We start from the raw sequence: 14,961 nt of genomic DNA, 5'->3' as shown, positions 1-14,961 counted from the left end.
GCGAGAAGCGACGTGAATTTCGCTGTGTGCATTCGGAGCGCACAAATGTAAATGTAAGTACAATAGATGTGTGAGGGGTTCATTCAGCACCGCTGCCTGCCAGGTAACCCTGTTAAAGGAAGCAAGAGCTCCCTCTTCTTGTCTGCCTGAGACTGGTGCCAGGTGGATAAAATCAACCCGAGGCAGGGCTGCTGCTGGGCATAGAAGATTTACTTTTATAAATATTCATTATAACTTAATAAACTGTAGTGAATATTATAATATTATTGTAATTTGTCACGGTAATTGTCAGCATAAATAAATACTAATCCAATAACGGTATTTTATTAAAGAGGCTCACCCCTGTTCATGGTGCTTATTCTAAGATGCTCTTTTAAAAAGAGTCATTTGGAGTGTGATGCGTTTAGGGTGAATGAGTAAAACGAAGAACTGCGTTTTTCAGCCGCGGGGGAGGAGAGACCCACACATGGCTTTACAGCGGGGGGCACACCCTCATACACTGCAACAATAATGTAGATATGTCCAGTTTAACGGCAACATAAAGGGAGGTACAGCCTGTAAACTAAAAGCTTATACCGTGAGTTAAACCCTATGCGGATTTCTCCAATGCGTATCTCTCCTATGCGTAATTATTACCAGTGACATATAAACAGGCTTTCTGGCATCCACTACCTCCCCACGAACACCCCACGTCGTGGACCACACGAGACTTCCTCCTCCACTCTCATCCGCGAGCGCGCCGCCCCGTCCGCACCTTCACAGCCAATGAGAGATCGCGCGCGAGGTGACTGGACATTCCATAAATGGCTTTGGGGGTGTAAAGGTAGAGGGGTGTTTACTCTGAATCTTTTTTTTTTTCTCCCCTCTGAGTGGATCCCTTCCCCTTTTCCGCGGTGTTTGTTGTAGATTTCCCCACCGAAGGCGTGTCTAGTGTATTTTTTTTTTTTTTTTTGTCTCTTGAACGGGACAGGGCTGCTGGTCTCGCTGTTTAGTTTTTGGCTTCCTGAGACTACACTACACCACCGCGGTTCATTCATCCTCCACGGCGCGCGGCTGCACGTCTACTCCTCCTCGCTGACTTCGCCGGGTTTAGGTAGTTTGTGCGCCGGAGAACATCCGTTTCCTTCCGTAACACCTACAAACTGAGACAAGAATGGTCATGGTGAGTAGATGTCGTAGGGTGCAGATTTCTGTTTTCCATTGTAGCCGCTTCTCCATTTGTTGTGCCTCCAGCTGAGCTTTATTGTATTGAAAGCATATAGACCGCAGCAGGCAGACAGGTAGCGCCGTATGCCGATTTGTTTTGCCTACAGCAAAAATATGGACACGCTTTCTAGCACACTTCGTTTACTTACTTAAAGAAAATAGTCCACTGGGCTATATGCTACACCTCCTTGGACAGGTGTGTGCCAATTGCCCACGACTTTGTATGCGTATTTTTATTTATTTTATTTATTTATTTATTTATTTTTACGGCTAAAATTGTTATGACATAACAGTCAATATGTTTTACAAGTCAAATTTTGGAAACATCGTGTATTTTCTCAAAAAAAAAAAAAAAAATGAAATGACTTCAATCATTATTTTGTTAGACAAAAACTATTGTCTCTTTTGTGTGTGTAAAAGTGTCTGTGCGTGTAAGGGAGAGAGTGAGAGCTAGTGTGTACACACAGTCGAGTAAATATGTAGGGGATTTTAACATGCACCCAGTAATAGCTAATTTATATACACGGTGCTGCGCAGGCATCCTATTACCATAGAGCCCGAGGCTGCAATCACTCTCCTAGAGCTCTGCTCCGCGCTGCTCTGCCCGGCTCACTCAAGCACAGACCTCAGCGGCGATTGATTGCTTTGCTGGGATTCAGAGAGCCTTTTCCCTGCCAAGCCAGACTGAGGTTGGCGTGTGCCGACAAGGCTCCGAGCCAGCCAGAGAGCGAAGGTGTTAACACCGAGGGAGGGGAGGTGAGGCTAAGGGCTGACGGGCACGCCGAGGAGCCAATCACAGTCTCTAAGAGAGTCGGGGAGTGGTGTGTGGGCGGGCTCTGACCTTCCAGCTGAGCAGGGGACTGGGCGGGTGGTTGTGGGAAGGAGGGGAGGAGGGGGGGTGCCCAAGGAGGGAGGGCGGTGGGAGGGAGAGAGCCTTGCTGCAGCCCAGCACTCTCATCCAGCCTCACCATTCTCCTCTCAGCATCTGTGGAAGAAGGCGATGTTTGCTCCGTGCACCTCTAGTACGCCGCTGACTGCTCGCAGCTAAGACTCAGGCAGAGTGAGAAGCAGAGACAGAATCATAAGTCAGAGGAAGAGAGTCAGAGAGAGTAGGGGATTTTCTTTTTTTTTTTTTTCTGAAGCGTTGTGCTGTAGCTGTTGTGTGAGGAGAGAGTGAACGTGAGACAACGGCCGGCATCTCCCAAATGGAGTGGAATGGGTTTAAGATGGTAAGGAAGGCTACAGGCAGCCTGGCACGATACTCCACTGCACATTATTAAACACTGATTCATTTTGAGCAGCCTACGGTGGCTCGAGCAGGTTGTAGTTGTAAATATACTGTCACCCACAGCCAGTTTAGTTGGTATACTCCTCTTGCACAGGCAATGCAGTGATGCTGTTCAACTATTTGTTGTGCAGAATGTTAAGTTCCCTCTTACAGGGAATGAGGATACAGCACGGGGTTAGACTGTCAAGGTTTGTGGGCAGAAAGAAAAAAAGACAGATTGAAGGACAGAGCAAGACGTCACGTTAACGTGTGTGTGTAGAGGCAGGAGTGGAGGTAAGGAAAGATGGGGGAGTGGAAGAGAGGGAGGGAAGGGTTAAATTGGGGAACAGCACCCATTTTATGATGAAGCCAGGGCTGTAGGTGTCCCCCCCTTTTTCCTGCCTTTGCACCACTCTGAAATATTTACCTGTCTATAGTACTGCAGCAGAGGTGGATTGGACATTGTTGAGGCTGAGCGTAGTGTGACGTGGTGGGGGAATTTAGACTTTCGATAATTTGATATTCATGTATGCAAAGTACTTTATGTAAGTTATACGAGGGCACATGTTGAGTATGACACTTCCTGTGTGCACAGTGCGAGGGTGTGTTGTCCATGCGTTTTGTCAGAGCTGATGAAAGATGGAGTAGGTGTGCTAGAGTGACACGCATGCCTGGATTACAATAGATTATAAAGCTATTCTCAAGTTTTATGTCCCTTACTGATAAGTGTGTGTGTGTGTGTGTATATGTGTGTGATCACTGTGCGAGTGTGTCAGCGTTAGAGTGATGATTGTAAGCTAAGTATTCTGCTTTGCTCAGCTTCCCGAGACTCACACTAACATTGCACCCATTAGTCCAAGTGACAGAGAGGTTAACTATAAAAACTAGCAGCCATTTTATTTTCTCTCGTTTTCACCCGTCATAGACAGAGTTGTATTTCATTTGTTAATACGCCATTATTCTGGCTGGAGGGTCAGCGCTATCATTTTGCATTCTCAGTGCATCCATCTGTTTTTAAAAGGATTCTCCTACCATACACAAAGTGGACTGACTCACTTTTGCATTTGCATGAAGAACAGTGGAAGCATCATTCATTTGTCAGCAAGTAAATGTTTTTGATTTTGTGTACTGGCTACTTTCCTACGGATGCGATCAAAATGCTAATTGACGGTGACGTGGCCAGTGGTGCTGGATCGTGTTCTGTCTCACCCTGGACGTTTAGGGCTGGCGGCCTTGCGTAGATAGGTGTACGACTGGCAACGTAGGAAGGCAGGCGTGACCAGCGAGCTTGTATTGTGTGAGAATCTATTTACAGAAAAAGAAATGGACGTACGAGACGAATGGAAAGGAACAGTGAGAAGGGTGTGAAAAAGTCGAATGTTCATCAGTATTGAAGGTATTAGATGAGTGTGCAACCGTAAAGCCTCCTGGTGTGAACCAGTGGGAGACCTGATCTAGAGGCAGGCCATCATTTTTTTTTTTTTGCACACACACACACATTGATACACACAAACATGCAGTGGCTCTATTACCCTCAGGCTGAACACCATGAGCTCCAAGGTTACACATCAATGCTAATAGGGTGGGGTGTGTGAGGAATTTATTAGCTACAGAGCACCGGCCGTTTGCTTAGTGATTTAAACATGGCTGAAGATCAGTGAAACATAGGATTAGGACAGATACTTCAAAGGTAATTACAGGTTTGAGAAACAATGAAGGCGATTAACACACACATGGAAAGAACCTAAGAAATGACAGATAATGAGCTGATGCGTAAAAACAAAAGTAAAAGTGACAATAAAGCAGCACTGCTTCGTCTGTAAAATCACACGATGGCCCGTGGCGTGTTTTATGTGTCCGCGTTGTTTGTTCTGCTTGTATCTGAGCGCGTGCGTTTATATCAGAGGGCAGACTGACGTGTGACCAGATGCAGAGTGACACGGTTAACTAGAGCCTGATTAAACACCAAGCATAGAGTGACAGACTGAGAGAGAGGTGAGGTGATGGTGCAGAGGAACAGTTGCCTCTTAATCTTCTCTCCTTTGTGGCTATGCGCAAATTTACTGTGTAGAAAAGCAGATCTCCTGTTTTTTTTTGTTTTTTTTTATTGTGCTTTTGGAAGTCAGATTATTAGGGGATAGCCCTGTCTTCATAAATAATTATAACAATAAAAATTAATAACAGCAAGAGGTACACAAATTCAGTGTAATTAGAATTTAACTTGATAAAACATCTTTTTCTTCCATATCACATTTCATTGCTGTGGAACAAATTGCTGTAAAACTCCATTACCTCTTCACTATTAGAGACCTCTCCCAGAGACAAAACTAACTCACTAACAAATTGAGACAACCCACCCAGACTGGTGCTCTGCTCAGATATTCATCACAGAGTAACAAAATCTCTTCTTACCTCCTTTAAACGGTTCTCCTGGGCTCAGTCTGCTTATGTGCTTTTAGAAGCAATTGTCAAAATGCTGCATGGCTAATTTGATGGTTTGTGATTGCACTGAGCAATAAAAGAATTAAAAAAACAAAAAAAAAACATACATTTAGTTGGAAGTGAACAGTGCATGTTGGCTGTGGCTGGAATATCTGACTTCCAGAAAGTACATTTTTCGTGACGAAACGCCAGCCATGTACAAGACCCTTAGCAATCTTCTGCTTAGTGTTAAGGCTGCTGCTGTTATTGTTGCATTTCTTTACATTATTTACATTAGCTCACAAATGGTCGCACTGTGTGTTCTATTGGTCATATACACTCATTGCCAGTTATTAGGTACAGTAGTGGAAACAAATGCATTGCAATATAACAGCACTGCACTAAATCCTAGCTTCATGACAGTTATAATGTTCAGTTGTTCATGTTGATAGAGCATAAGAAAGTAATTCAACTATATAATTTTCTGTTTTTTAGCCTAGCCGTTTGACAAAATGGGGATGTCAAAATAATAGAAACGTGTGTACAAACCACAGCCTCCAAAATGAAAAAATTAATCAACAGCTCTCTCAGTTATTTTAAACAAACGGGCAACACCTAACCTTCAGGGATTCACTAGCGTACCTAATGAACTGTCAGTGGTCCACTTGTGACTTTATTACTTTGACCACACCCTGTAAAGAGGATTAGAGGGAGACTTTTTAGACACATTTGATAGCGATATGTGAAACAGATATGGGAGTCTAAGACCATCTAGTTGGGCGGCATACTGTGTGTAGTAGGGATGGGAACTCCTGCAAGAGCGTACAAAGTCTTTTCCCTGTATTTGGTGGAGTTTAAACTCACAGCTGTATGATACTTCCAACAGAAAAACAGGTACTGATAAAGAAAAGATTTACACCTGAAATTGTGAAATTACTAAAACTAAAATAACACAACTATACAACACGTGTTCCATGATACTAATTTGACACAATCCATGTATAATTAGAAATATGTAGTTGACTGGTGTTTAAAGATATAGCTTTGAGTGCAAAGTAAAGACTAAGATACTATGATTTTTTTTTTTTGCACTTGCACTAAAAGAAAAAGGTCTTGCCACCGCTTTGGCAGATTTAACGTCATTATAAGAGTCCATCAGCATTTTGGTGGTACAGTGTTTGTGTAAATATTGCAAAATATGTTGTTGTCTTTAAATGTCTTTTCCACTTTCCCTTAAACAAAAGCTGGATGGAAGCATTTAATGAGCCAAAAGCCTGTTTGAATAAGAAGCTGCTGTAACAATCTCTGTCCCAATTAGCACGCTTTGGTTTTTAAATATTCCTTTTGTGTGAAGCCTAAACACACATGAAGACTCACAAAACGGTCACGTTGAAAATTTAATAGGCTTCCACAGTGATTTCCTTCATTTATTTAAAATGTTTTTTTTTTTTTTTCCCCTCTCTCTTTTTAAAAAGCTAGAAATCTGAGAGGCATGGCAAGGCATTCTGCTGTGAGGGGAGCAGCATTCACAAATACTAGACCTAATTCCTTTGGCAGCAGCTCAAACTGCTACAGACAGACACATAATCAGCTGGGGAGTGTTAGCGCCTCAGCCCACTAGCAAACACAGGACCGAGCCCTTGTTGTGCATCGCAGCTTTTCAGAATAAATATCCCGATGGAAAATACAGTGGGAGGAAAGAGGTATTCATGTGTATATAGAGCTTTGTTCAGTCAAAAATACAGAAGGAGAGAGGAACACTGGCTTTCCTAGCTACTTTACTGCTCATTCTTCTCGATCCGTGCGCTCCCTCATCTTCTCGCCGTCTCTCACCCCTCCTTCCTTCCTCTCTTTCTCTCATCCTCCACTGTACCCTGTGTGTTTTGGTATTCATACAGATGTTTGGATTTGACTGGCAGTTTCTCCTGAGACTGTGCACAAGCGGCTGACTCGTCTCATCTGCATTTTGCATCCCAGGAAAAAAAAGAGAGAACAGAAAGCAACGGAAGGCATGAGCCGGCAGACAGGCTGTTTGTAAAAGAGTGAGAGTGAGAGTGTGTGTGTGTGTGTGTGTGTGTGTGTGTGTGTACACGTTGCCTGTTGTTTGGCTTTGGCAGCTTAACTGGCCCCAGCGCTGTTGCTGTGTGATGTTTAAAGGACGTTTCAAGGTCATGCTTTCGACAGGCCTCGCCGCCTCTGACATATTAAACATTTATATATTTCTGTAGCCAGATGAATTATAGATTGGACATGCAACTGAACATGCTACAAAATGGCACCATTGTCGCTGGTAAAAGGGCGTACAAACACATCATCTCACACGATGACTATTCAGTCTGCTTTATTTCATGAAGAGCAATGCCATCACAGGGACAAAAAAAAGACTGATCTTCTCATCTGACACCAGAGACTCCATCAATGGAAGGGATAGGGAAGGTCCATCTGCTTGTCAGTTGTGGCCATTGCATCGTAAAGATAAGAGCCCCAGTATATAAACATCTTAATACTTGAACTGACACACTTAATTCAGAAGCTATCTCCTCATGCACAAAGACATGACAGGACGTAGGTAACACTTACTACTTTTTTTTGTCAAATAGAGCCTTTGTGTTGGTTTTGTATGCAAGAGACCAGAATAAGACCCAGTAGTAGCCATTAGGCCGCAGAGTTATAGCATGGTAATTCTTATAATTTTAGGTGTTTGTCCTAAAAGGAACATGCGTTATTGGAGTCAGTACATATCCCCTTCCAATCGAGAGGAATGTTGCCTTTCCTACACATCATTACAGGAAGGAAATAGAAAGAATGTAATATCCGATGCTTATCAAGACTCATAAACGTCAGCAGCAAGCTTGATCAGCACCTGTCAAGTTGATATTAGGAGCAGAGAGAGAAACGAAAAGGGAGGGAGTAAATGGAAACAGCAGAGAGATAGATGGGTGCTGTCTTACAGATGCGCAGCTCTACGGCGCGTTGCTTTCAGACTAAAACGCATTTTTCTATCAGCCACCGCCTTCTATGCGTTGTCTCCTCGGTATAAACGCCACAGTGTATATGAAGAGAGATGGCCTCCTGTGGGCATTTTCAATTACTCCGCACTATACATCAGTAGGGGGGGGATTAATCTGCTCGTTTGAATGCACGCCACATTTAATGGTTTAGCTGGTGTGCCGCGGGCCTCGTCTGTTGGCTTCGCTGGTGTACATGTAGGCATTGTGTCTCACTCTCCTCTCTTCCTGCTGCAGTACGAGCCATTTGTGATTGCACCATTCTCGCGTCAAGTTACACTGAGATTAGATTTTCACAGTAGATGGGCTCACTAAAAATTCTCAAGTCAAACCACTAAATTGTTGTGTAATGACGAGTACACGGCAATTTTGGAAAGTGACCAAAAGAGAGAGGCCTTGCAGATGCACGTCCTCCTGTTGTAGCCGTCCGCTGCCACTTGATGGCAGTCTCAAAAATATGCAAAACACCAAGACATACAGGCTCCATGTAAATGATAAGTGGTCTTGTTTATATAGAGCGCGACCTATTGTTGCTCAAAGCGCTTTGACGGTAACAGTGACACATCTACTCGTGTGTTCACACAAGCGCACACATATTCACACACCGAGCGCCAGTGCCGTGCCCTGGGAGCAACTGTGGGTTAAGTGTCTTGCTAGAGGACACTTCGGTACGTGGCATGTTCCGGGGATCGAACCGCTAACCCTCCAGCTTTTTGGACAATCCACTCTACCCACTGTGTTCCTTTAGTTTACCCCTGACACAGAAAAGACTGAACAAATAACTTCGTCGTCTGCGCCGCTGTTGTCGTGCAGTTTCCGGTTAAAGCCCACATCTTTGCCAGTCAGCGTTCAAACTATGGGAAGATGCACTATTTATCTGGCTGGAGGATTGTATGTGAAGTGTCACTGTAGCATCGACATTAGTTAAATTACGCTAAGTGTAAACACTTGGTGTAAAAGGAGAGCGGTATTATGTATCGGCCTATAGAATCACTATATTCCAATATTATCAAGGTCAAATCTAAATGAATGGGAATTAAAGTGACTGCATATTCAAGTGACACGAACCAGAGTACGAAACATGTTATATGAGAATAAGGGTGAAATAATATGACATTTTTCAGCATAGGAAGAAGATTGCTTCTTCTGATTCAAAGAAGACGATGGGTATAAAGTTTCCACTTGACACTCTATCAGCGATGTAATAACCTCGTCTGCATCTGCATGTAGTTTTGAGTTATTCATTGCCTCCATCAAACTGTTTACTCAATAAGACAGATGACGGACGGCTGTCCTTTATCCTTGCAGCTATTTGATTATATGAGCTCCGGTTCAGAGCCGAATCAATAACCAGATTAGCTTGGCACACGCATGCAGACACTAACATACACTCACACAGTACCTAAGGCCGTGGAATGAATTCTCAGCGGTCAGTTGGTGTCTGTGTGATTTAGCTCTATGCCTTTGCTGCAAGACAGACACATGCACGAGCATACACACACACACACACGCAGGCTGTGTCTGAGATGCAGCTGATGGGGGAAACAGTGATTAGATTAGGTAGAGCTCTGCCTCTGCTTAACAGCCAGGCTGGTGTTCCCGTCTCTGTGCAAGTGTTGTGCTGTAGGTTTTGTTCTTATCGTATACCTCCAGGCTGTTTATAGCTTTTTAAATACCTGTTCAACAGAGCCAACATTACCACTTCCAGCCCCAAACCAGTTTTAATTAGAACTCCTACTGTGAATTATACTGAAAATTGAATTCAGTCAGAGGAGTTTACAAGTTTCTTATTCCGCTGCTCTCCTCTTTTGAGAAGATCTCTTTAGCCGGTTAGACAACAAGCATGACTGTAGGCTTGAGCAAGAGGAGAATATAGTTGTTTTTAGCTGGTTGCAGAATCATAACACTGCTGAATTGCTTCTTTTTGACCTGACACATGCAGGTGGGAACAGTAACAGGTATACAGTTGGGCAGTTGAGTTGAGCATTTGTGCATGTTTGCATATGTCTGTTTGTGTGTGCATTAGTGTGTCTTAGTGTATTGTATTCTAAAGATAGGAAGCAGCATCACTAAAATGGCTGGTTGCCTGCACAGGTGCGTGGCCACATTCACCTGCCAGCTACTTGTGGAGGTGGTGTCCTCGCTCGTGACACATGGTGCTGACTCGGTTGGATCAGCCTGCCTGCTTTGACTGCCTCACTGTCCCTTTTTTGCGTCTTCTGTCCCAGCGCAGCTAAAAGAAACACGGGAAATGAGCAATGCACAGAGCAACTATTCCCTGAAATGCAACCTAGTCTCCTAGTTGCAGTGGCATTTTTATCAATTTAGAGAAGAGCCAGATCATAATGTTGATTTGTCGTGTTCTGAAATTAAAAGAGATAAAGCTTTGTCATATTAAATGAAAGACATGCTATAAGCTGACATGGTTCTCGCCTACCTTTTTTTTTTTTAACCTATTCAGATATATCTTTTGTGCTCGCCATTCACAGAAACCTATTACTTGCTGAATAAACTCCGCATTTTAGATAGATAGCAGCTCCACTAAAACCTTTACCCACATTTACATTTAATTAAGGGTGAACATTTAGAGGATGAGACAATGATTTAGCCTCTTTAATCCACCAGAATGTTCTAGCTAAGGGCCGCGACAATGATCGTTCCCATCCGTCACACCCAGGGATTACAGCAGGACAGACAACGACACACAGCAGAGACATCTTGCTGATTTGACTGAGCTGGAAGCCGAGGTGCTGGCTGCAGCAGCTAGAAGTGGAACAAAGGCTGGCAAGCTGTTGATGGGGATTTGATGCTGTTCAGGGGAAGACTGCTGTTGGCATGATGGCGCTGACTTGCAGCTGCGGGTTGAATAGAGAAATAGGGGTCAGGGGCATCAAGCAAAGGGACTGCTGCTGGCACAGGAGTGAAACTAGAGGAACTGTGATGAGGACCTGAGAGGCCAGGCCAGGGCTGGGGCTGAGGGACAGGGACTGGGGCTGACAGGCGAGGCCAGGCCTTCAATTCCAAGGCCCAGTCCCCCGTGCTCCAGGCTTCAGAGCTAGGCAGGTGTCCAGCTGATCTCACACCCCCACAAGGGAGGAACTGCAGAACACCAGTCACTGGAGCTGCACAAATTGAAGTGTCATCTCTAGAGTCAAGATGCTCACCAATTTTCTGCATGCGTTGGTGCAGAGCTGGGAATCAGCCAGTGGACAAATGGCTCCAGTTCCGCCTACAGTTTGGATGAGCATAGGAGACTGTGGTGTGTGTGTGACAGAGAGAGTATGACTCTGTGCTGTATGTATGGAGCACTGCAGGTCTTCAGAGTCATTGTGCTTGAAGGGTGCTCTGTCTTTTGACTGTCTGCAAAGCTACATGAAAGAGTTTCTGAGAAAAGTTTTCTGATGAAAAATAATTGGGTCAAGTGAATATGAATAGAGAAGAAGAAGCTAAGTTACTTCAGTTCTGTATATAAAAAAATGCAAAATGTGGTTGTTGGACCACACACTTCAAAATACATGTAATTGAACAATGTATCAGACATTCAACATCTGAAAATAAGAATATTTGCAAGGGTCATCCTCTAATTGTCTGTGAAATATAAATCTTTCACAGACTGCATTTGACATGCCCCTCAGCAATTGGCCTGGTCCTGTCATCTCCTGACCTCTGACCTTGCACAAGTATGCGCCGATTACCCAGGGGAGGGAGCGTGTGGGAAAGCTGCATCGATCTCACTGAAAGACTGAAACCTCACAAAAGAGAGAGGTGGGGAGGAGAAGGCAAGCCAAAGTTAAATGAAAAATTGCTTACGTACACGTCTCGCGCGGTCTGGAACATTTATTATTCTGAGTCACACAGAGAGAAAAGAGGTGGAGGAGGATAGAAGAAGAGAAGAATCCATTTGGTAAAGTAGATGCAGATCGATGAGACTGGAGGCAGGCAGGCCAGAGTGCAACAGAGGAGGGGTGTGTGTGTGTGTGTGTGTGTGTGTGTGTCGGTGAGTATGTGTGTGTGTGTCGGTGAGTATGTGTGATGTGTCGGTGTGTGTGCTTGCGTGCATGAGGCGTCCCAGATTACTTTCCCTGATTGATCCGGCCCAGCATCCGTCTGACCTGCAGGACATTTCAGAGCTCGGAAGAGGCTGGTGGAGGTGGAGAGATGGTGAGAGAGAGGCGGCCAGGAAGAAAGGGAGCGGAGAGAGAAAAATAAAAATCAATAGCGCAGAGAGCATTACACGGAACTTGACTGGCCGAGGAGCTGAGATAGTAAAGTCGTATTAATCTCTTTGTGTCTCAGTCAGTTTGATAGGAACTCCAATTCAGTTTCACTTTTGGTGACGGACAAAGGTTTGAGTCTGCCTTGTCGTAGCGAGATGGGTACACATGATTATCAGCGTCTGCACAGCTGACAATACATTTAGGTCACGTTTTCTGTGGTTAACTTTATATCATTTGACAATTCTTCATTTTAAAAAAAGGTCCGATAATGAAAAATACCAATAAATAAGAGGCGTAAAGAAACCACAAGCAATATCTAAAGCAAGATGCGGAGGCAAATTCTAACAAGTCAGATGGTTGTGTGCTGGCTCCATTTTGTAGCTGCCAGGCAGCGTGTCTATCAGTGAAGAGATCCTGCAGTATGCTGTCTACTCTGCAGTCTCTACAGCCTCCATCTATCCTGGCCAAGTCAGGGTAAATTGATTGTCTAAGCTCTGTAAGGGAAAGGGGGAGGGAAGCTTGCACCAGACCAGCAATATTAAGTAGTATTTTATTGGATGAACGCTAAGGAGGAGTGACAAAGACAGGAAAACATCCTTGGTCTTTGAAATTTTATGTAAAATTTTGCCAGAATCGTCAAGAGGCTGTTGAGAGAGGATAACTAAGGTAATAATTGTGCATAGTATGAAAGACCGTATGGTGGCATAAGCAGTCTTAAATAAAGCTATGTCTGTGCCTATTGTATTTCTAGTGTTAGAGGAAAGCAAATGTATACTCGTCTTCCCCGCTGTAGGCGGATAAGTCTCGTCCTGTTTGACTGCAGTACCAGATACCACTGGCCAGGAGCCCAAGGAGACAGGAAGCACTTTTGTGGCATCAAATATTAATGGAGTTATAGAGTGTATTGATTATATAATAACTTTTCCCAGCATCAGAGCACAGACTGAAATGTATTCCCTGAATAATTGAAAATGTATCCATGAGCGTTTTTTTTTTTTTTTTCTTTTTTCATCTCAATGGTTGGTGAATGTAATTGCATTGCAGCCTTATTCCAGTGTTATTTGAGATTTTATCAGAAGACGCACATGTGTGTGTCCATGTGGTGAACGCAGAGAGAGTGAGGATATGAAGAAAGATGAAGCTGTGCGTGTGTGTAGCGTCTGAGACTGTGTTTGTTTTATCGAATGGTTGAGCACTGAATATTGAGCACTGAGTAGTGTTTCAAAAAAGGATGCAGAGACTAAAACGCTCTTCTGAGAAATTTAATATTCCTTTCGCTGACATTATGCGCCCTTGCACTATACGTTAGCTGCTGAAATTGAGACTCATATGCATCTGCTTGTTGCTTCTTACATCTTTATCACCACATCTGCACATGCTACAATAACACTGCGCTGTCTGCTTGCTGCGGCACACCATCCACTTCTGCACTGATGTAGTATGTAAAGTGACGGCTTTGCAGAATGGGTGAAAAAATGATTTTGATGTTTCACCTCTGCCTAACATTTCCTTTTTTCAGGATAGCTTTTCAACTTTACATTTAATGGACAGTTGTTTTTTTTCATATGCAGGGTATACATTATTTTACCCTTTATCTCCCACTGTGATGAATGTCGGTCCACTATATGGCATGTGGTGGCTATAAACTGTAACTATTGCGGGCACATTAGACCCTGGGGGTGTAGTTATCCCGAGCACTGCCCACTCTCAAATTGCTATAAATACACCTTTGGCACACATGCATGATGTTGACCTTAACACATCCCAAAGCTTGAAAATATTTCTATGCAGAAAACTAAATTTGCGGAAAATGTTCAATTTGTACCGTGATTATCTTTTACATAACCACCATTCAACAGAACCCTTTGCTCCTCACCACACTAAAACAAAGGTGGCTCAAAAAATGTTTTTAACATCCTAAAATATCTCAATATTTACCACTACCTGTCAGATAGGAGAAACTATATTCCCTGTCCTCCTTTCTACCCTGACCTCTCTACCCCTCTGTATTGTTTTTCCCTCTCAAGATGACAGTTCACTCTCATTTAGACCTCCATTATGCATTCCTGCCTAAGTTTACAAGACACATTGACAACAGAACATGTACAGAGTCTCTCCCTCACCCCCCACCTCCGTTTCTCCCTCTCTTTGAAGTATTGGAAGTGTCTTCCCCGTTCCTCAGCTCTTGCTTTATCTTCCTCCTCCCATCTGATCCCTCACTTTCGCTCTTCATCCCTCTGAAGGAGTAAATGAAGGCAGAGGTCATACCTCCTCTCTTCCTCCTCTCCTGCTAAATTGGCTGTTGTAGCATCCATAGATAGCTACAGGCATTTAAGCCCCCTGCTCTGGAGAGCCAGTGAACAGACTTCCTGCTCATTTGTGATATTTCCGTCTCTTCAACCACAGGCTTGTTTACCCACAGAGAGCAAGAGGGAAACCCTCATTATAAACTCTGCCAAGGTCATTGCAGTCACCACACCAATCTGCCGGCTTCGGCACATATGCAGTTATGTCCTGTTGACTACGAATCCCCTTAGGTTATTAAAAAAACTGATGAAATAATATATTTACAAATTTACAAATCTTAATTTTTAAAAAATATTATTATACTATCAAGTGACAAACTACTTATCTACCAATCATACAAATCAAAAATTGTAAAACTCCTGAGCCACCTGTCTTTGTTTTAGTTTGACTGGTGTTGACTGTAAAGGTGTAACTGTGTTTTTCTAGTGAGCTGCCATTATCCCAACAGCCTCAACCCTTTCCACTCCCCAAATCCCACTCCAACCCTAACCTTGTAAAGTGAGTGTATGTTGTTGACGGTGGGCTGTGCGTCCCT

General features: G+C 43.6%; 1 protein-coding gene across 6 annotated transcripts in view; it reads left to right on the top strand.

Moving 5' to 3' along the window:
• Positions 1-14,961, top strand: part of elavl4 (ELAV like neuron-specific RNA binding protein 4) — a gene marked incomplete at both ends in the record, with an annotated part of 66,452 nt that overhangs the window by 12,403 nt on the left and 39,088 nt on the right. For 2 of the 6 annotated variants that reach the window (XM_084547556.1, XM_084547555.1), the window contains one exon: positions 2,412-2,435. The exons of 3 other annotated variants lie outside the window; for them this stretch is intronic. In XM_084547556.1, coding sequence (XP_084403682.1) covers positions 2,412-2,435 — 24 coding nt within the window. Of the gene's footprint in view, positions 1-2,390; positions 2,436-14,961 lie in introns of those variants that run through there. One more of the 6 variants, XM_084547557.1, reaches the window with a different exon arrangement.

Source organism: Chelon labrosus (assembly GCF_963514085.1).
Source record: "Chelon labrosus genome assembly, chromosome: 7".
NCBI classification, from domain to species: domain Eukaryota; kingdom Metazoa; phylum Chordata; class Actinopteri; order Mugiliformes; family Mugilidae; genus Chelon; species Chelon labrosus.
This window is presented reverse-complemented; position numbering and strand designations above follow the sequence as displayed.